Genomic DNA, 15,072 nt, shown 5'->3' with positions numbered 1-15,072 from the left:
TCTAAAGATCTGAAGGCCTCACGGGCCTCAGTTAAGGTCAACGTTCATGACTCTAGCATAAGAATGGCACTGGCAGGGTTCATACTCAGTCGGACCCAAAAAAAAATTTAAGGGCTTTTTAGGGGCATTCTTAGGGGCTGACACGAAAAATTTAGGGCTGACACGGAAAAAATTTAGGGCCGACACGAAAAATTTAGGGCCATTGTGGGAAATCAAGAGTAAGGAAAAAAGACTCACCCAATGGTGCCATCCGCTGTTCTTGGTTCATCAAAGGTTCCAGTACCTCAGTACTTGTGACAGTGATCACCTGTCGCCCCTTGTGGTAGTTCTCATTGATATGACCATTGTCAACGTCTTCACATAACAGTATACAGAAAAACTGATTCTAACTACAATTGCAACTACATACACAAATGTCTTCTACTGATGTCTGTCTCAGCACCCCTACTCTAGCTCCTTGAGCCTACCCAGTGCCTCCTCAATTTGCTGCTGCAGAGGTGCCAAAGTGGCTCTCTTGTCCTTTGCTCTGCCTCCGAGTGCATTGGCCTCGGTGATAAACCTCAGATCCCTCTTTTCTTCTGCCTCCTCACACAGCCTGTCAACCTTCTCAATAAGCGTTGATATGTCAGTCTCTATTCTGGCTTTTTTGGCTTTGAGGCACTAGAGATGAAAAGTGGGCAGCGATGCCAAATGTAGCCAGGTACGAAGTCTTCCTTTCCCCACAGTGGTAGTTTTTAGCAATGTCACCGCCAAATCAGCATGTCTCCCGTTTTTCCCGGTGTGACTCCAGCGCTTTGACGCCCATCTTTTCAAGCTGGTAACTCTGCTTGCACAGACGGCAGTAAAACATGTGCCGATCTTTTGGATCTCGACGAACCCAGCTCCCAAACTCCTTACTTTCAACCCAAGCTTCTTGAAAAATGCACTTGCCCATGATACAAGTTGGATCGATGAAAGAACTATGCTCCATCGTAACGAAGACGAAGTGAAATGCCTACTCACGGAAACAAACAATGGAATATCGACAAGATGGTGACTAGTTGTCAACACAGTGACTTCCGTTGACAATTTCCAGCTGTTTTGGACGCCAGACGAATCGCTATTTTAAATAAAAAAAATATTTTTTTAAGGAGAATTTTGGCGGTAGAGGTCCTTCCTTTGATTTTTTTTAATTTAAGGCCTTTTTAGGGGCTTGACCGGTTTTCGCGGATTTTAGGAGCCCCTAAATGCACCTTCGAAAATTTAGGGTTTTTTAGGGCCACGTGCGAACCCTGTTAGAGCAAAAAGGTTAACTGAGGACATTACATACACTTTAAAATGTGATTTTGATGTCAGGTGCACATAAGCAGCCCTTTATTATTTTTGCCCATCCTAATTATGGGTCTGCTCGCAGACAAAGTGCTGCATCTAAGTGCTAGCACCCTATTTTCGCGACTATAAGTCACACCAGCCAAAAAATGCATAATAAAGAAGGGAAAAGCATATACAAGGTACACTGGAGTATAAGTCGCATTTCTGATGGGAAAATTAAAAGCTTTAATCAGATAGGTCGTGTCATATGTACTGTACCTTGAAAATTTAAGGTTAATCCAATATCATTTAATGATATTTTGAGATTATTGGCAATTAGGAATTTTGTTCGGCGCCGTCATTTTGGAGTCACATGACCTACTTGCGTGGGTGTGACCTATTCTATGCGTAAACAGAAATCATGGCCGATTTGTAGTGGCATCACATACAATACCAGCACCATCTGACATGTGAAAATGCCCAACTGTATCGCGAAATTTTGCCATAATTCGGATAGAAATAATCCGATGAAGACTTGGTGGCATATCCTGCCCAGTAAGAAAAAGAAACATTTAAAGCTCTAGTGTCATCCCTATAAACATTCTAAAATCAATATTGAAATGAAAAATACATAAGATTATTCACTTCAATGTCTCCACGAAAAAATAAATATGAGCGGAGAGCGCGTCATCCATGCGCAAAGTTGCAGAAGTCTCATTCGACATCAAAGTGGTCGCCATATTGGCTGCATTTACTGTCCGTGACGTCACGCAGGACATTCGCCATTGAAAACATGCTGTGGCTTCTACTGTAGGATACGCCCCTTCAGACACCGAAGTTCTTTTCGAAGAAAACATCTCACAACCGAGTGAAGTGTCCGGGGCAATATTACCCCACAGTGGTAGTTTTTAGCAATGTCACTGTCTGGGAACATGACTGCAAACACTTTCGAATTATTTTCACAAGCTTTGTAACTGTAACGGCTGCAGATCACAATTAAAGTTCACACGATCTCTGCCTTTAACGAGTCCGCCTTCGTGTATTGAACTACGTTCATAGAGCCTGACTTCTGGCTGGTTGAAGTCGATGGCTGGACAACTGTAGGTGTGAATGCAATGGTAGTACCACTGCCTGAAATTGATGCTTCACTATCTTTAAATTTTAGAAACAGATGCATACCAACGGAAGATGAGAGAGTCTTCGCCAAATCAGCGTGTCTCCTTTTTTTCCCGGTGCGACTCCAGCGCTTTGACGCCCATCTTTCCGAGATGGTAGCTCTGCTTGCACAGATGGCAGTAAAACATGTGCCGATGTTTTGCATCTCGACGAACCCAGCTTCCAAACTCCTTACTTTCAACCCCAGCATCTTGAAAAATGCACTTCCCCATGATAGAAGTTGGATCGATGAAAGACGTAACGAAGACGAAGTTGTAGCGCCGGAGAAAAGGAGTCGGAGGCGGAGTGTCGAACACAGGAACAAAACTTGTTTTATTGTTCGACATCCAAACACGACTCACATAACGGCGGGAACTCTGTTAACCTTTTTACTCCGGAAGCGCAACAACAAAAACAGTCCGTGCGGAACCCCGCACGCCAACTCGAGGTCCAGCGGGTGAATTATGTAAACACCACAAAGTGAAATGCCGACTCACGGAAACGAACAATGGAATATCAACGACAAGATGACAACTCGTTGTCAACACGGTGACTTCCGTTGACAATTTCCGGCTGTTTTAGACGCCAGATGGATCGATATATTTTTTTTTTAAATAAAAGATTTTTTTTCGGGAGAATTTTGGCGGTAGAGGTCCTCTCTTTGATTTTTAATAATTTAAGGCCTTTTTAGGGGCTTGATCGGTTTTCGCGGTTTTAAGGACTTTTAGGAGCCCCTAAATGCACCTTCGAAAATTTAGGGGTTTTTAGGGACTTTTAGGGACACGTGTGAACCCTGCACTGGCTAAAAATGGTATCCATGGATGTGTTCTCAGGAAAAAAACCTTGCTGTCGGCAAAGAATACAAAGGCTAGTCTCACATTTGCCAAAAACATGATCCTTTCTTGAAACTTTTGGAGAAACATTCTGTGGAATGACGAGTCAAAAATTTTACTTTTTGGAAGGTGTGCGGCCCATTACGTCTGGAGTAAAAATGGTACAGCATTTGTTTGAAAATAATATTGTGCCAATGGTAAAGGCAGCATGATGGGCTGGTGCTACTTTCCTACATCAGCACCAGGACAACTCGCTGTGATTGATGGAACAATGAATTCTGCTGTGTACAAGAAAATCGATTCATGCCCTCAAACTCAAGTGCTCTTGGATCATGCAGCAAAACTAGGATCCAAAACACATCAATAAGTGTATCTCAGAATTCCCCCCCCCCTTTCGGCTTGTCCCTTTCGGGGTCGCCACAGATGAACGCATATATATATATATATATATATATAGGGCACAATTTTTACGCCGGATGCCCTTCCTGACGCAACCCTTCTCAGGGAGTGGAGGCCCTAGTGGGATACGAACCCACAACCCCTGGTTTACCAAACCAGTGCTCTAACCACTGAGCTACGGGGCCTCAATAAGTGTATCTCTGAATGTCTTTTAAAAAAAAAAAAAAAAAAAAACTATGGTTACTGAGCGCCCAAGTCAAAATCTGTATTCAAATCCAACCGAGGTGCTGTGGTGTGACCTTAAACGGGCAGTCCATGCAAGAAAACTCTCCAATATGGCAAAGTAGAAACAATTTTTCAAAGAAGAGAGGGATAAGAATCCTCCAGAGCAATGTGAAAGACTCATCAATTATCACAAACACTTGATTTCAGTTATTGCTCCCAAGGGTGGCACAACACGTCATTCAAATCCAGGGTCAATTACTTTTTCAGAGAGGGTCAGAAAGGTTTGAATTTTTTTGTGCCTTAATAAATTGAATTATTTCATTTTGAATTTCATTAGGTTGTCTCTGAGTGACATTAAAATTGGTTTGACGATTTGAAACCTCTGCGATGGATATTGGAAACAGAATTCAGCAAGGGGACGAATACTTTTTCACACCACTGTAGGAGCATACCTATGACTACGTTGTCTTTTTAGGGATTCAGTTAAGTTATTCAAATTCATTGTTTTCATGGAATTATTCAGGTTTTGTAATTCTAATTCAAATATAAATTCTTCAAATTAAGCTTCTGGTGACACATATTTCAGCCAATATGTATAATATTTCAATCCATACAACCATGAGCCACGCCGTTTCCAGTGGTCTCCATTCTTTTGAGTCGCTCCATCGCTCACTTTATTCCTGAAAAGAACAACAAAATAATTAAGTTCTCACGAGTTCAAAAAGCTATATTTCAAGAAGTTGAGAAAGTGTAGTTACAAAACAAGCATATTCTACAACAAGGATTCTTAAACTGTGGTTCTGGACAAAAACATGGCAAGCTGACTTTACTTTGAATGGATCAGACAATGCTTGTAATGCAGCCCGAGGGGGGAACAAGCCAGTGCAATCTGTAGGCCGATCCCAAGCCCAGATAAATGGAGAGAGTTGTGTCGGGAAGGGCATCCGGCTTAAAACTTTACCAAACAAATATGAGCGTTCATTTAAAGCAGGGGTGCCCAGACCTATACCCCAAGATCTACTTTTCAAGCAAAGCAGGCAGCCTCTTATCATGATCTACCGATGAGTTTTTTTTTTTTTTATGTCCCATCTTCTCAAAACAGTATTAAATGAGAGGATTTAACCTCACATTGTCAAAAGAGTACATATTACATGACTTATTGAATACATTGTTCATGCAAAGCACTGAAATTCCCTTTAACATTGTACTTTATTTTTGTTTTGTCTGCGCAACAGCGTGAGTAGAAATAACACGGTGCATCGACTCGCTGTTATACTCACTTTATTGCCTCTTAGCACACAGTACTTCCCTGTAACTATTTATTGCGATGCGCGCGTGCAACCCCACCCCCCGGCGCCGGTCGATCGCGAGAGCCTGGCTGCCTGAAAAGTAGAACTTGGGGTAAAAAAAGTGTGTCCACGCCTCCTGTATATTCTCTACATCTAAACCAGGGATGTCAAACATACGACCCGTGGGCCGGAACCGTCCCACAAGGAGGTTCGATCAGGCCCACAGGATAATTTAAAAGTGAAAAAAATGCATAAAAGACATGGAATTAATATTTTTAATAAGATGCGATTAGTGATTATCCGCTAGGCGGCACGTTGTTTTGATCAGAGTAGATGACAACATTGTTTTGCTCAGAGAAGACAGCATTTCTGAGACAGACCCAACACAGAAGACGGTATCTATGCACTATCTGCTGCTGTTAGGACTTTGTTTTTACCCAGGTCTCTACCCCTCCCCTACACTTTCATTAGCCAAAATGTAAAAGAAAAGTAGATATGGAGTGTAGAATTTTTAATGATAAATGGACCATGTCCTATTTATTTATAGAACTGCATGGAAAACTATTTGTGTTTAGTGTGTTTACAACAAGTTTCTGTATTGAAGGAATATAATATTTGACACCACTAAGAGACTCTTCACAGCAAAAAATATGACTGCTTGCAAGGACAACTGAGAAGAGATAAGATCAACGAATTGTAGGCGGGTCTCAGGATACAGCACTCAACTTTTATTCACAGCCGACAAGTCAGTGAATCAGCAATAAAAGCCAGCTACCTAATTGCAAGCGAAATAGCATTAGCATCAATGCCGTATTCCAACGGTAACTTCAATAAATGATGCATGATGAAGCCACCTGAACTTGTGTGTCCCGAGAAGCTTTTGCCAACATTAGACTGGATGATTTTTAGTACGTTATTACCAGGAATATTATAGCAGAGAGGATTTCGGACCTATCAGCAGATTTAGACAGCCAATTGAAACAGAGAACCAGGTAATTTATTGCATTTTCCGTTGCAATTAACGAGAGCACTGACATCACAGACATCGCACAACTGGGGCTATTTATTTGTGGAGTTGATGAGACATTGACTGTTACTGAAGAGTTTCTTGAGTTGGAGCCATTGATGGACACCACAACAGCTGAAGACATTTTCGACTGTGTCGTTGCTGCACTGAACAGAGTTGGAGTGGACTGGTCCCGTGTTATCAGCCTGGATACAGAAAGCGCACCATCCATGGTAGGAAAGAAAGCAGGTGTCGCAACAAAGTTCAGAGAGTTTGAGACAACCTACATTTATGAACAAATTTTATCAACGATGAATATCAATAAAACAAAAAAATGCGTTCAAGGCTCAGAAACAATCAGTTAGAAGTCAAGTGTCATGAAATGGATGATTTTTAGTATGTTACTAATGAAAAAACGGCAGCCGGTATGGACCCATCGGTTTTTCACCACAAAACATGATTTGACGTATATGGCTTTTTGTAACTCCCACCATGAAAATCCCTCCGAGGGATTTGTTTTCGAGAAAAGGAGGAGGAGGAAGTGATGTAAAGGGAAGGAGCGCCCTCTAGCAGACTCGTTTGTTTCTGTCAGTTTTACCTTCGGGAATGTAGCTGTTGTTGTAGTCGTTCCTGTTAGCCAAAATGCCGGCTTGTAGCATGGATATTGCTGAAACACTCCGGAAGATGGATTTTCCAACAGACCTGGTTCGACGTGAAAAATGGATTTCATAGGTGCAAACGACGAGACCTTCATTGGTCCCAAATGACAGGTAGGTGTGTACGGCTACTAAAAAAAAAATAATAATAATAATAAGAATAAGAATAATAATAGTTATCCACATAATCCGTCTCACATAACGTAACTAAAGATCCGGGTTCGTATGACTGGTGCTAAATGTGTCGATGTACACGTCGGACGGCTGCTGCTCAGGCTCGCGGACGGCAGCGGCTATGAACAACACTGCCGGCAATGGCGCACTCAGCCGCGTGCAACGACAACGCCGTAAAGCGGTCTGCCTCGGCGGTGTTTTTCATTGTGGACGAACAACTATGAACAACGCCACGGACGGCGGGGGCTATGACAAGGCCGGCGGCCAGGGTGGCTCGTTGTGGCCGGCCGCCGGCTTTGTGGGCCAGGGTGGCTCGTTGTGGCCTGCCGCTGGCTTTGTGGGCCAGGGTGGCTCGTTGTGGCCTGCCGCCGGCTTTGTGGGCCAGGGTGGCTCGTTGTGGCCTGCCGCCGGCTTTGTGGGCCAGGGTGGCTCGTTGTGGCCGGCGCCGGCTTTGTCGGCCAGGGTGGCTCGTTGTGGCCGGCCGCCGGCCTTGTCGGCCGGTGTGGCTCGTCGCGGCACCGGGCCACGATGGCTCATCTCTGCCGCAGAAGTGGATCGGACGGGGAGGCGGTTTGGCCGTGATCCGCACATCATCTAAATATGGCTTGTAACAATAGGGTAATATTGCTCCGGTAACTTCATTTGGTTGTGAGATGTTCTCTTCTTCGAAAAGAGCTTACGTGTCAGAAGGGACGTGTTTGTCTCCCACACTAGGGGTCACAGCGCGTTTTCCATGGCGAATCTCCGAGGTGACGTTACGGACAGGAGATGCAGCCAATATGGCGACCACTTGGATATCGAATGACACTTCCGCAACTTTGCGCATGGATGACCGGTCATATTTATTTTTTCGTATAGACAAAGTGAATAATGTTATATGTATTTTTCATTACAAAATCTATTTTAGAATGTTTATAGCGATAACACTTGACCTTTAAATGACATTCTGAAAGTGACAGCTAATCAGAACATGGCATCGGGTTTTGATGCACTTGTACAGGCCAAAAGAAGCCAAGTATCAGGAACAAAAACAAGTCCAGACTAGACTAACATTTAAAATGCTGTTTGCATTGAAAAAAATACAACTCTGTGAAGATGAATCCTTACTGTGGTGAATAAAGCCCAAGTGTCATCCCTATAAACATTCTAAAATAGATATGGTAATGAAAAATACATAACATTATTCACTTCAATGTCAATGCGAAAAAATAAATGTGAGCGGAGAGCCCGTCAGCCATGCGCAAAGTTGCAGAACTGTCATTCTACGATATCCAAGTGGTCGCCATATTAGCTGGATCCTCCGTCCGTGACGTCACCCGGACATTCGCGAATGAAAACATGCGGTGCACCCTAACTATGGGAGACAAACACGCCCCTTCTGACATGGACGCTCTTTTCGAAAAGGAGAACACCACACAACCAAGTGATGATATGCTATCACGGCCAAACCGCATCCCCGTCTGGTCCACTTCCGCAGCAGATATGACCCATCGCAGCCGTCCAGTGTGGCTTATAACGGGAGCTGAGCCGTGCTGCTTTAGGGGGTTTTTCATAGATGCTGCAGTATGCAATGAACACCGTCGAGCCTGGTCGCTTTACTGTGCGCATGCGGCTGAGTGAGGCATTCCCAGCTGGGTTCTTCAGAGGCGCCGCTGTCCGCAAAGCCCGATGCACAACCTTTGCAGAAGCCGTGACCGCCGAACGCAGCGCCTCAGCCGGTGTGGCTCATTTTCGGCGCCGTGGTGGCATATAATCGAGCCGAGCCGTGCTGCTTTAGGGGGTTGTTCACAGCCGCTGCAGTACGCGATGAACAACACCGTCGAGCCAGGGCGCTTTCCTGCGTTGTGGTTGCACGCGGCTGAGTGAGGCAGAGCCGAGCCGTGCTGCTTTAGGAGTTTTTTCCATCGACGCTGCAGTACGCAATGAACACCATCAAACCAGGGTGCTTTACTGTGCTAATGCGACTGAGTGAGGCATTCTCGCCTGGGTTCTTCAGAGCCGCCACCGTCCGCAAAGCCCGACGCGCAGCCTTCGCAGAAGCCGTGACCGCCGAATGTGGCGCCTCAGCCGGTGTTTCTGATTTTCGGCACCGTGGTGGCATATATTGGAGCCGAACCGTCTTGCTTTAGGCCGTTTTTCATAGACGCCGCAGTACACGATGAACAACTCAGTCGAGCCGGGGCGCTTTATTGTGCTCACGCAGCTGAGTGAGGCATTCTTGGCTGGGTTCTTCGGAGCCACCCCCGTCCGCGCAGCAGCCGGACGCCGTCCGATGTGCACGTCGACATATTTCATACGCGGATCTTTTGTTACGTTATGATAGACCGATTACGTGGTCAGCCCCAAACTATTTTTTTTTTTTAGTAGCTGTATACACACATACCTGTTATTTGGAACCCACGAAGCGCTCGTCCTCTGCACCCGTGCAATCCATTTTTCACAATGAACCGGGTCTCTTGCAAACTTATGAAGGGTAAATTCATTCTCCCGAGTGTTCAAGCAATGTCCAGCAATGCAATGAGCTGGCATTTTGGCTAACACGAAGGAACAACAAGCTACATTCCCGGAGGTAAAACTAATGGAAACAAATGAGTCCACTTGGGTGCGCCACTGTCCTTTACATCACTTTCTGCTTCTTATGGAAAACAAATCCCTTGAGAGGATTTTCATGGCAGTAGCTACAAAAACCTGTATACGTCAAAATCATTTTTTGTGGTGAAAAAACGCATGGGCCCATATTGGCTAATGTTTTTTTTCATTAATAACATACTAAAAAATTATCCATTTCATGACAATAGCCCTTTAATCAATGCTCTTTTCAGAAGGCCAACATTACAGTTAAGATCGTTTTTTGTAAGATTGAAAGATTTGAGAATTTTGTGAAATACTGGATTTGTTTATTTTTTTTGTCTTTCTGCCATTGGCATCACATTTAAACAAACATTTCGCTTTGCTTGTGGTGAACTAATATACAGGTTTTACTTTTTGAAAGAAATTTGAATTAATGGAGTTTGTCTGGACTTGGTGTGCTGTCGGTCGCGTCTTCAATAAATGCAGTTACAAACATAATGTCGTCCACCTTGCCTCTGTCTGGGTAACCGAGCTCAGGGATCGAAAATGGCCGCTTTTCGAGTGAGCCAATGGGTGACGTCACGTGAAAACCACCCATAGGACTTCGCAGAGAAAGTTTGGTACACATCTTCCCGCGGAAAGACACTCCTATGTAACTCAGAACCATGGGCTTCTTGTAACACATACAATCGCCAAAACAAACAATCATACTTACTGTTCGACTCGTACATTAACATCCCCACAAAGACGGGGCGATGTTGTGAAATTCGCAGGGCTGCTTCAGACTCGAAATTTGAAACAGTGGAGTTTGTTGCTTCGCGCAATCCTTATGTTCTCGTCGATTTTTGATTGCGTCATAGCAGTGACGGTAGCTAATCATAGATTTAAAACCCAGAACCTCCCCCCGAAGAGGTTGCTGGTTTATTTGTATTCGTTAACACGTCGCCATACCGGATGTCTTAAATTGCTGCATTTTCGTGATTCAATCGCGTGATTTTCTCAGACGTGACCACTGACTTAAAAAAAAATGATTGGATAGCGCATACAGATTGGTTGAAGCCACTTGTCCGCCATCTTTGTACTCCTAAAACGTGTGGAGGTCACGGTTTACAGGTTGGATTATTGCGGAATTTTTCTCAAAGTTCGGCATGTACAGTTAAAACTGGTCGTGTGATCTTGACATTTTTTCAGTTCTGGTAACATGAAGGATTTTTAATTTGACATGGTAATGTAGCGCCAAAGAAAAGGGGTCGTAGGCGGAGTGTTGAACACAGGAGCAAACCTCATTTTTAATAGGTGACTTGTATGTGACGTCACATCTGTTTTTTATTTTTTTTCCTGGCCGCCATATTGGGAGGTCTCATTTCGCTGGTTACATTACATTACGATGGTGCACACGTGTTGTGTTATTGGCTGCTATAACAAGTTCAGCAAAGAAGGGAACAGACGGTTTTTCCGATTTCAGAAAATAATTACGCACCAAGGACCCCAAGCAGAAGAAATGTCGAGCAAACGGCAAGCGAAGTGGCTCAGTAATATCTCGCGTGCAGATCTCACTCGTCCCACAGTATCAAGTCTTGTGTGCAGCGATCACTTCATAAATGGTAAGTTTAAGCCTAGTATTGCACTTTGACCATATCCTCTTACCGCTTTTTTTCACATGTATGTGTTGTTTGGTGTGTTTTATATTACAAGACTTAACCCTGTCTACATGTACATGTACATCCAACTCGGCCGCCGATCGAAATCGGCCGCCAGTAACAGGCTTTTCATCTACAGATTAGGATACAAACGTATGGATGTGTGTTGTGCGTTTGCTGTCTGTTTACTGTCTGTAAACGTCAAATTATTTTTAAGAAGGAAATATACTGTATATATATTAAAAACAACACGAGTATGCATGTAGCACCTACCAGGGTATCATTCACGCTAGCCTTAATACAACAGTAGCAGCTTTCTATATGCTGACATTTGAGTAAGGCAAATGTGAACAAATAGAAAGCCGCTACTGTTGTATTAGGGCTAGTATTAGTATTAGGTCTATATTCAGACATTCACGCTATAATTTGTTAGTACTTAGTAATTTACACCTTGTACATTTTAATTATTGTCACATTACTTAATGCTCCTTCAAATAAATTTAAAAGACGGTGTAATATTTATTTGTCATACATGTTTTTCCCTAATCAGTCCGATTTGTCGGACCTGAAAAGGCCATCATGGCTAAGCAGAAACAACAACAATAACAGTGAGTTACGCATTCTGTCCCGGGCGATTACAAGTTACTTACTCGGGCAACGATTAAAACCTTTTCTTCAGACAACGTTTTGCAGAGGACACTCTGAATCCACCCACTTACAAAGTAATTGTAAGCCTCCAAAGACTTGTAGGCCTTCATCTGTTGGTTGGTTAGTAAGGCTGTTGGTTGTAAGCACCAAGTAGTTAACAATGTCAAGGTATTCCACTCTCGGCCAACATTTTTCAGTCGGAAAATCAGCCTTCGATATACTATACGGGTCCAGATCCTCACATAAACTGATTTTCTGCCTGTAGTAGGGTTTCAGATCAGCCGACAGATCCTCGAAATACTTGTAAAACGCTATAAGAAAGTGCAGATAGAATGAACGCGATGCTGGTATGTAGACAAAATTTAAGAACTGTTTACAACCTCCCAAAATAGCCGACACCCAAAAAATTCTTACCCACAATGCACTTGCTCTGAAGTTGTGCGAGTGACCTATACAGACATCAACAGAGTGAACCCATTACGGCGGGAACTCTCTAAATCACTAACACCGGAAGTATAACCAACAATAACGTCCGTGCGGAACCTGTAACCTAACTCGTGTTCCCGTAGGTGAATTCTGTAGACCACCACAGTAAGCCAAAAAAGGCTAAGTGCAAAGGAAAGACATATAACACCGTGACTACCAAAAAACCATCTTGCATATTACCTAGGGCCCGATTTCCGTGACATATTAACTTTTCCCAAAATACACTTGCAGCCGTCTTGGGAACGTCTGAGGGGTGCACGGGGACCTGGTGATAACCTCGCACCAGGTCGATCTTGGAGAACAGGATTTTGTCCACCAGGTGGGCCGAGAACTCCTGAATGTGGGGGACAGGGTAGCAATCGGGTGTAGTGGCGTCGTTAATGCGGCGGTAGTAACCACACGGTCGCCACCCGCCCTCTACTCCAGGGACGATGTGTAGCGGCGAGGCCCACGGGCTATCTGAGCGGCGGACGATGCCCAGGCGCTCCATGTTGGCAAACTCGGACTTAGCGACTGCTAGCTTCTCGGGGTCGAGCCGTCGGGCTCTAGCGTGAATCGGGGGGCCCTTGGTCTTGATGTGGTGCTCGACCCCGTGTTGAGTTGCAGAGGAGAAAGTGGGCCGTTTCAAGCCAGGGAACTCACCAAGAAGGAGCTGATACTTGGTACCATCTGAGAGTTAACTGGAGAGACCACCATAAGTCGCTTCGTTGCGGACACAGGCAACCGAGGAGAAAGTCAGTACGTCCACAAGACAGCCCTTCTTCATGTCAACCAGCAGCCCGTGGGCATAAAAAAAATCAGCGCCGAGGAGAGAGAGAGAGACATCAGTAGTGATAAATTCCCATGTAAAACGCCGACCCCCGAAACACAAGTCACTGTCTTTATGCCATAAGAGCGGATAGGGGAGCCATTAGCGGACAGTAGGGGTGGCCCTTGAGTCCCGCCAGCGGCGTCATCCGCAGTGGCAGTCAGGACGCTCCTCTCGGCGCCGGTGTCGCCAAGGAATTTGTGCCCGGAAACGGTGTCCTTGACGAAGAGCAGCCAGTTCTTCTCGCCCACAATCACACCCGCTACAGAGCGCGGGCTTTGGCGTTTCCCGCTGCGTCGTAGTTGCAAGGTTCCTGGCACCTCTTCGGTTTCACGCCAAAACAGGCGTGGAAGTAGCACAAGCCTGAGCCAGCGGGGGCGTCGGTGGCAATGGGGCCCCTACTGGATGGCACCCCCGCACCCGGGGGGGAGTAACTGCGTGCCAGGGCCAGCACCCCAGGGGAGAAACACTGGGTGGCCAGGAATAAACAGTCGGCCTCCTCAGCCAGGGCATGGGGCTCAGTGATAGTAGTGTTAGCGAGCGCTGTCTGAACATGCGGCGGCATTTGTCTGAGAAACCGTTCCATGAAAATGAAGTTGGGCTCCTCCGCGCCCAGCAGGTTTAGCATCCTTTCCATTTCCATGAGTTCAGAAAGTTTCCTATCCCCCAGTCCATTAATAGTCAAAAGACGTCGGGCACGCTCTGGCCGTAAAAGCTCGAAAACCTTGAGGAGGTGAGCCTTGAGCCCAGCATATTTATCTCGGGCCGGGGGAGATGTGATGAAACTCACTGCTCTGGCCGCCGTTGAGCTCCCGAGGGCTGAGACAACATGGTAATATAGCGTGGTGTCATCCGAGATCCCATAGAAGGCGAATTGAGCCTCCATCTGGGCGAACTAAGCTGTCGCAGACGTCTCCCAAAACTCACGCAATTTGAGGATGGCGGTTGCCATGTTCCGTTCAGTCTCGGAAATGCCGGGACTGACGTCGGGGTCACCAGTGTAGCGCCGAAGAAAAGGAGTCGGAGGTGGAGTGTTGAACACAGGAGCAAAGCTCGTTTTTAATAGAGACATCAACAGAGTGAACCCATTCCGGCGGGAACGCTCTAACTCACTAACACCAGAAGTGTAACCAACAATAACGTCCGTGCGGAACCTCGTAACCTACCTCAAGGTCCTGTTGGTGAATTATGTAGACCACCACAGTAAGCCAAAAAAGGCTAGGTGCAAAGGAAAGACATATAACACCGTGACTACCAAACCATCTTGCACATTACCTATGGCCCGATTTCCGTGACATGTTAACTTTTCCCAAAATACACTTTCAAGCATGAAGTTATTCTTATGCCCATATTTAGTCATGACTGCATAATTTTCTCATGTCCTCAGTGGAGCTCTGCTCTGTAGCCAAATGTGATATCTGAATCTCTGCACGTAGGCTAACCTTGCCGAACTGCATACTGGACACTTTATAATCATACATTGCTAGAACCGGTTGAGACAGAAACCCTTTGTCGAAGTGGAAACCTCCGATGTCATACCACAGATTTGATACCACCCATGCTCCGCCCTTCTGATAAGATAAAGGATGTGTGCTTTCTTTGTACCTTCGCACTTGTGATCTGCTCCCTATAGGCATTGTCTGTCACTCATAAGTGCCCGGAATATTCTGTAAGTAAAAAATTTCGAAGAAACTGTTCATCGTCTCCAGCCTTTATTTGAATAACCAACATTCATAACCAGAACGCTAGGGTGGACCCAAATGCACGACTCGGTAGACAGGGAGACAGTTAAAGGAAGATCTTTATTCGTTCCAAGTTCATAAGCCGGAGAGTCAGTCAAAGAGAGCAGCAGTATCAATAGCGTCAAGCTTACGGGGTTGGTCGGAAGACAG

At 45.2% G+C, this 15,072-nt stretch overlaps 1 protein-coding gene across 4 annotated transcripts in view; it reads right to left on the bottom strand.

Annotated features, from left to right (window-relative positions):
- The window catches only part of casp8ap2 (caspase 8 associated protein 2), a 102,935-nt gene extending 92,081 nt beyond the window's left edge, over window positions 1-10,854 (bottom strand). Inside the window, exons 1-2 of one of the 4 annotated variants that reach the window (XM_061812807.1) lie at window positions 10,314-10,854; window positions 4,520-4,582 (exon numbers count right to left, since the gene is read on the bottom strand). In XM_061812807.1, coding sequence (XP_061668791.1) covers window positions 4,520-4,568 — 49 coding nt within the window. In that variant the 5' untranslated portion in view covers window positions 4,569-4,582; window positions 10,314-10,854. The remainder of the gene's footprint in view (window positions 1-4,519; window positions 4,583-10,313) is intronic. The other 3 variants (XM_061812810.1, XM_061812809.1, XM_061812806.1) reach the window with 3 other exon arrangements.
- Window positions 10,855-15,072: the final 4,218 nt, after the last annotated feature.

The sequence above is a fragment of the Syngnathoides biaculeatus genome, chromosome 23, assembly GCF_019802595.1.
Source record: "Syngnathoides biaculeatus isolate LvHL_M chromosome 23, ASM1980259v1, whole genome shotgun sequence".
Classification (NCBI taxonomy): domain Eukaryota; kingdom Metazoa; phylum Chordata; class Actinopteri; order Syngnathiformes; family Syngnathidae; genus Syngnathoides; species Syngnathoides biaculeatus.
The sequence above is the reverse complement of the archived record's forward strand: the minus strand, read 5'-3'. Positions and strand labels throughout refer to the sequence as shown.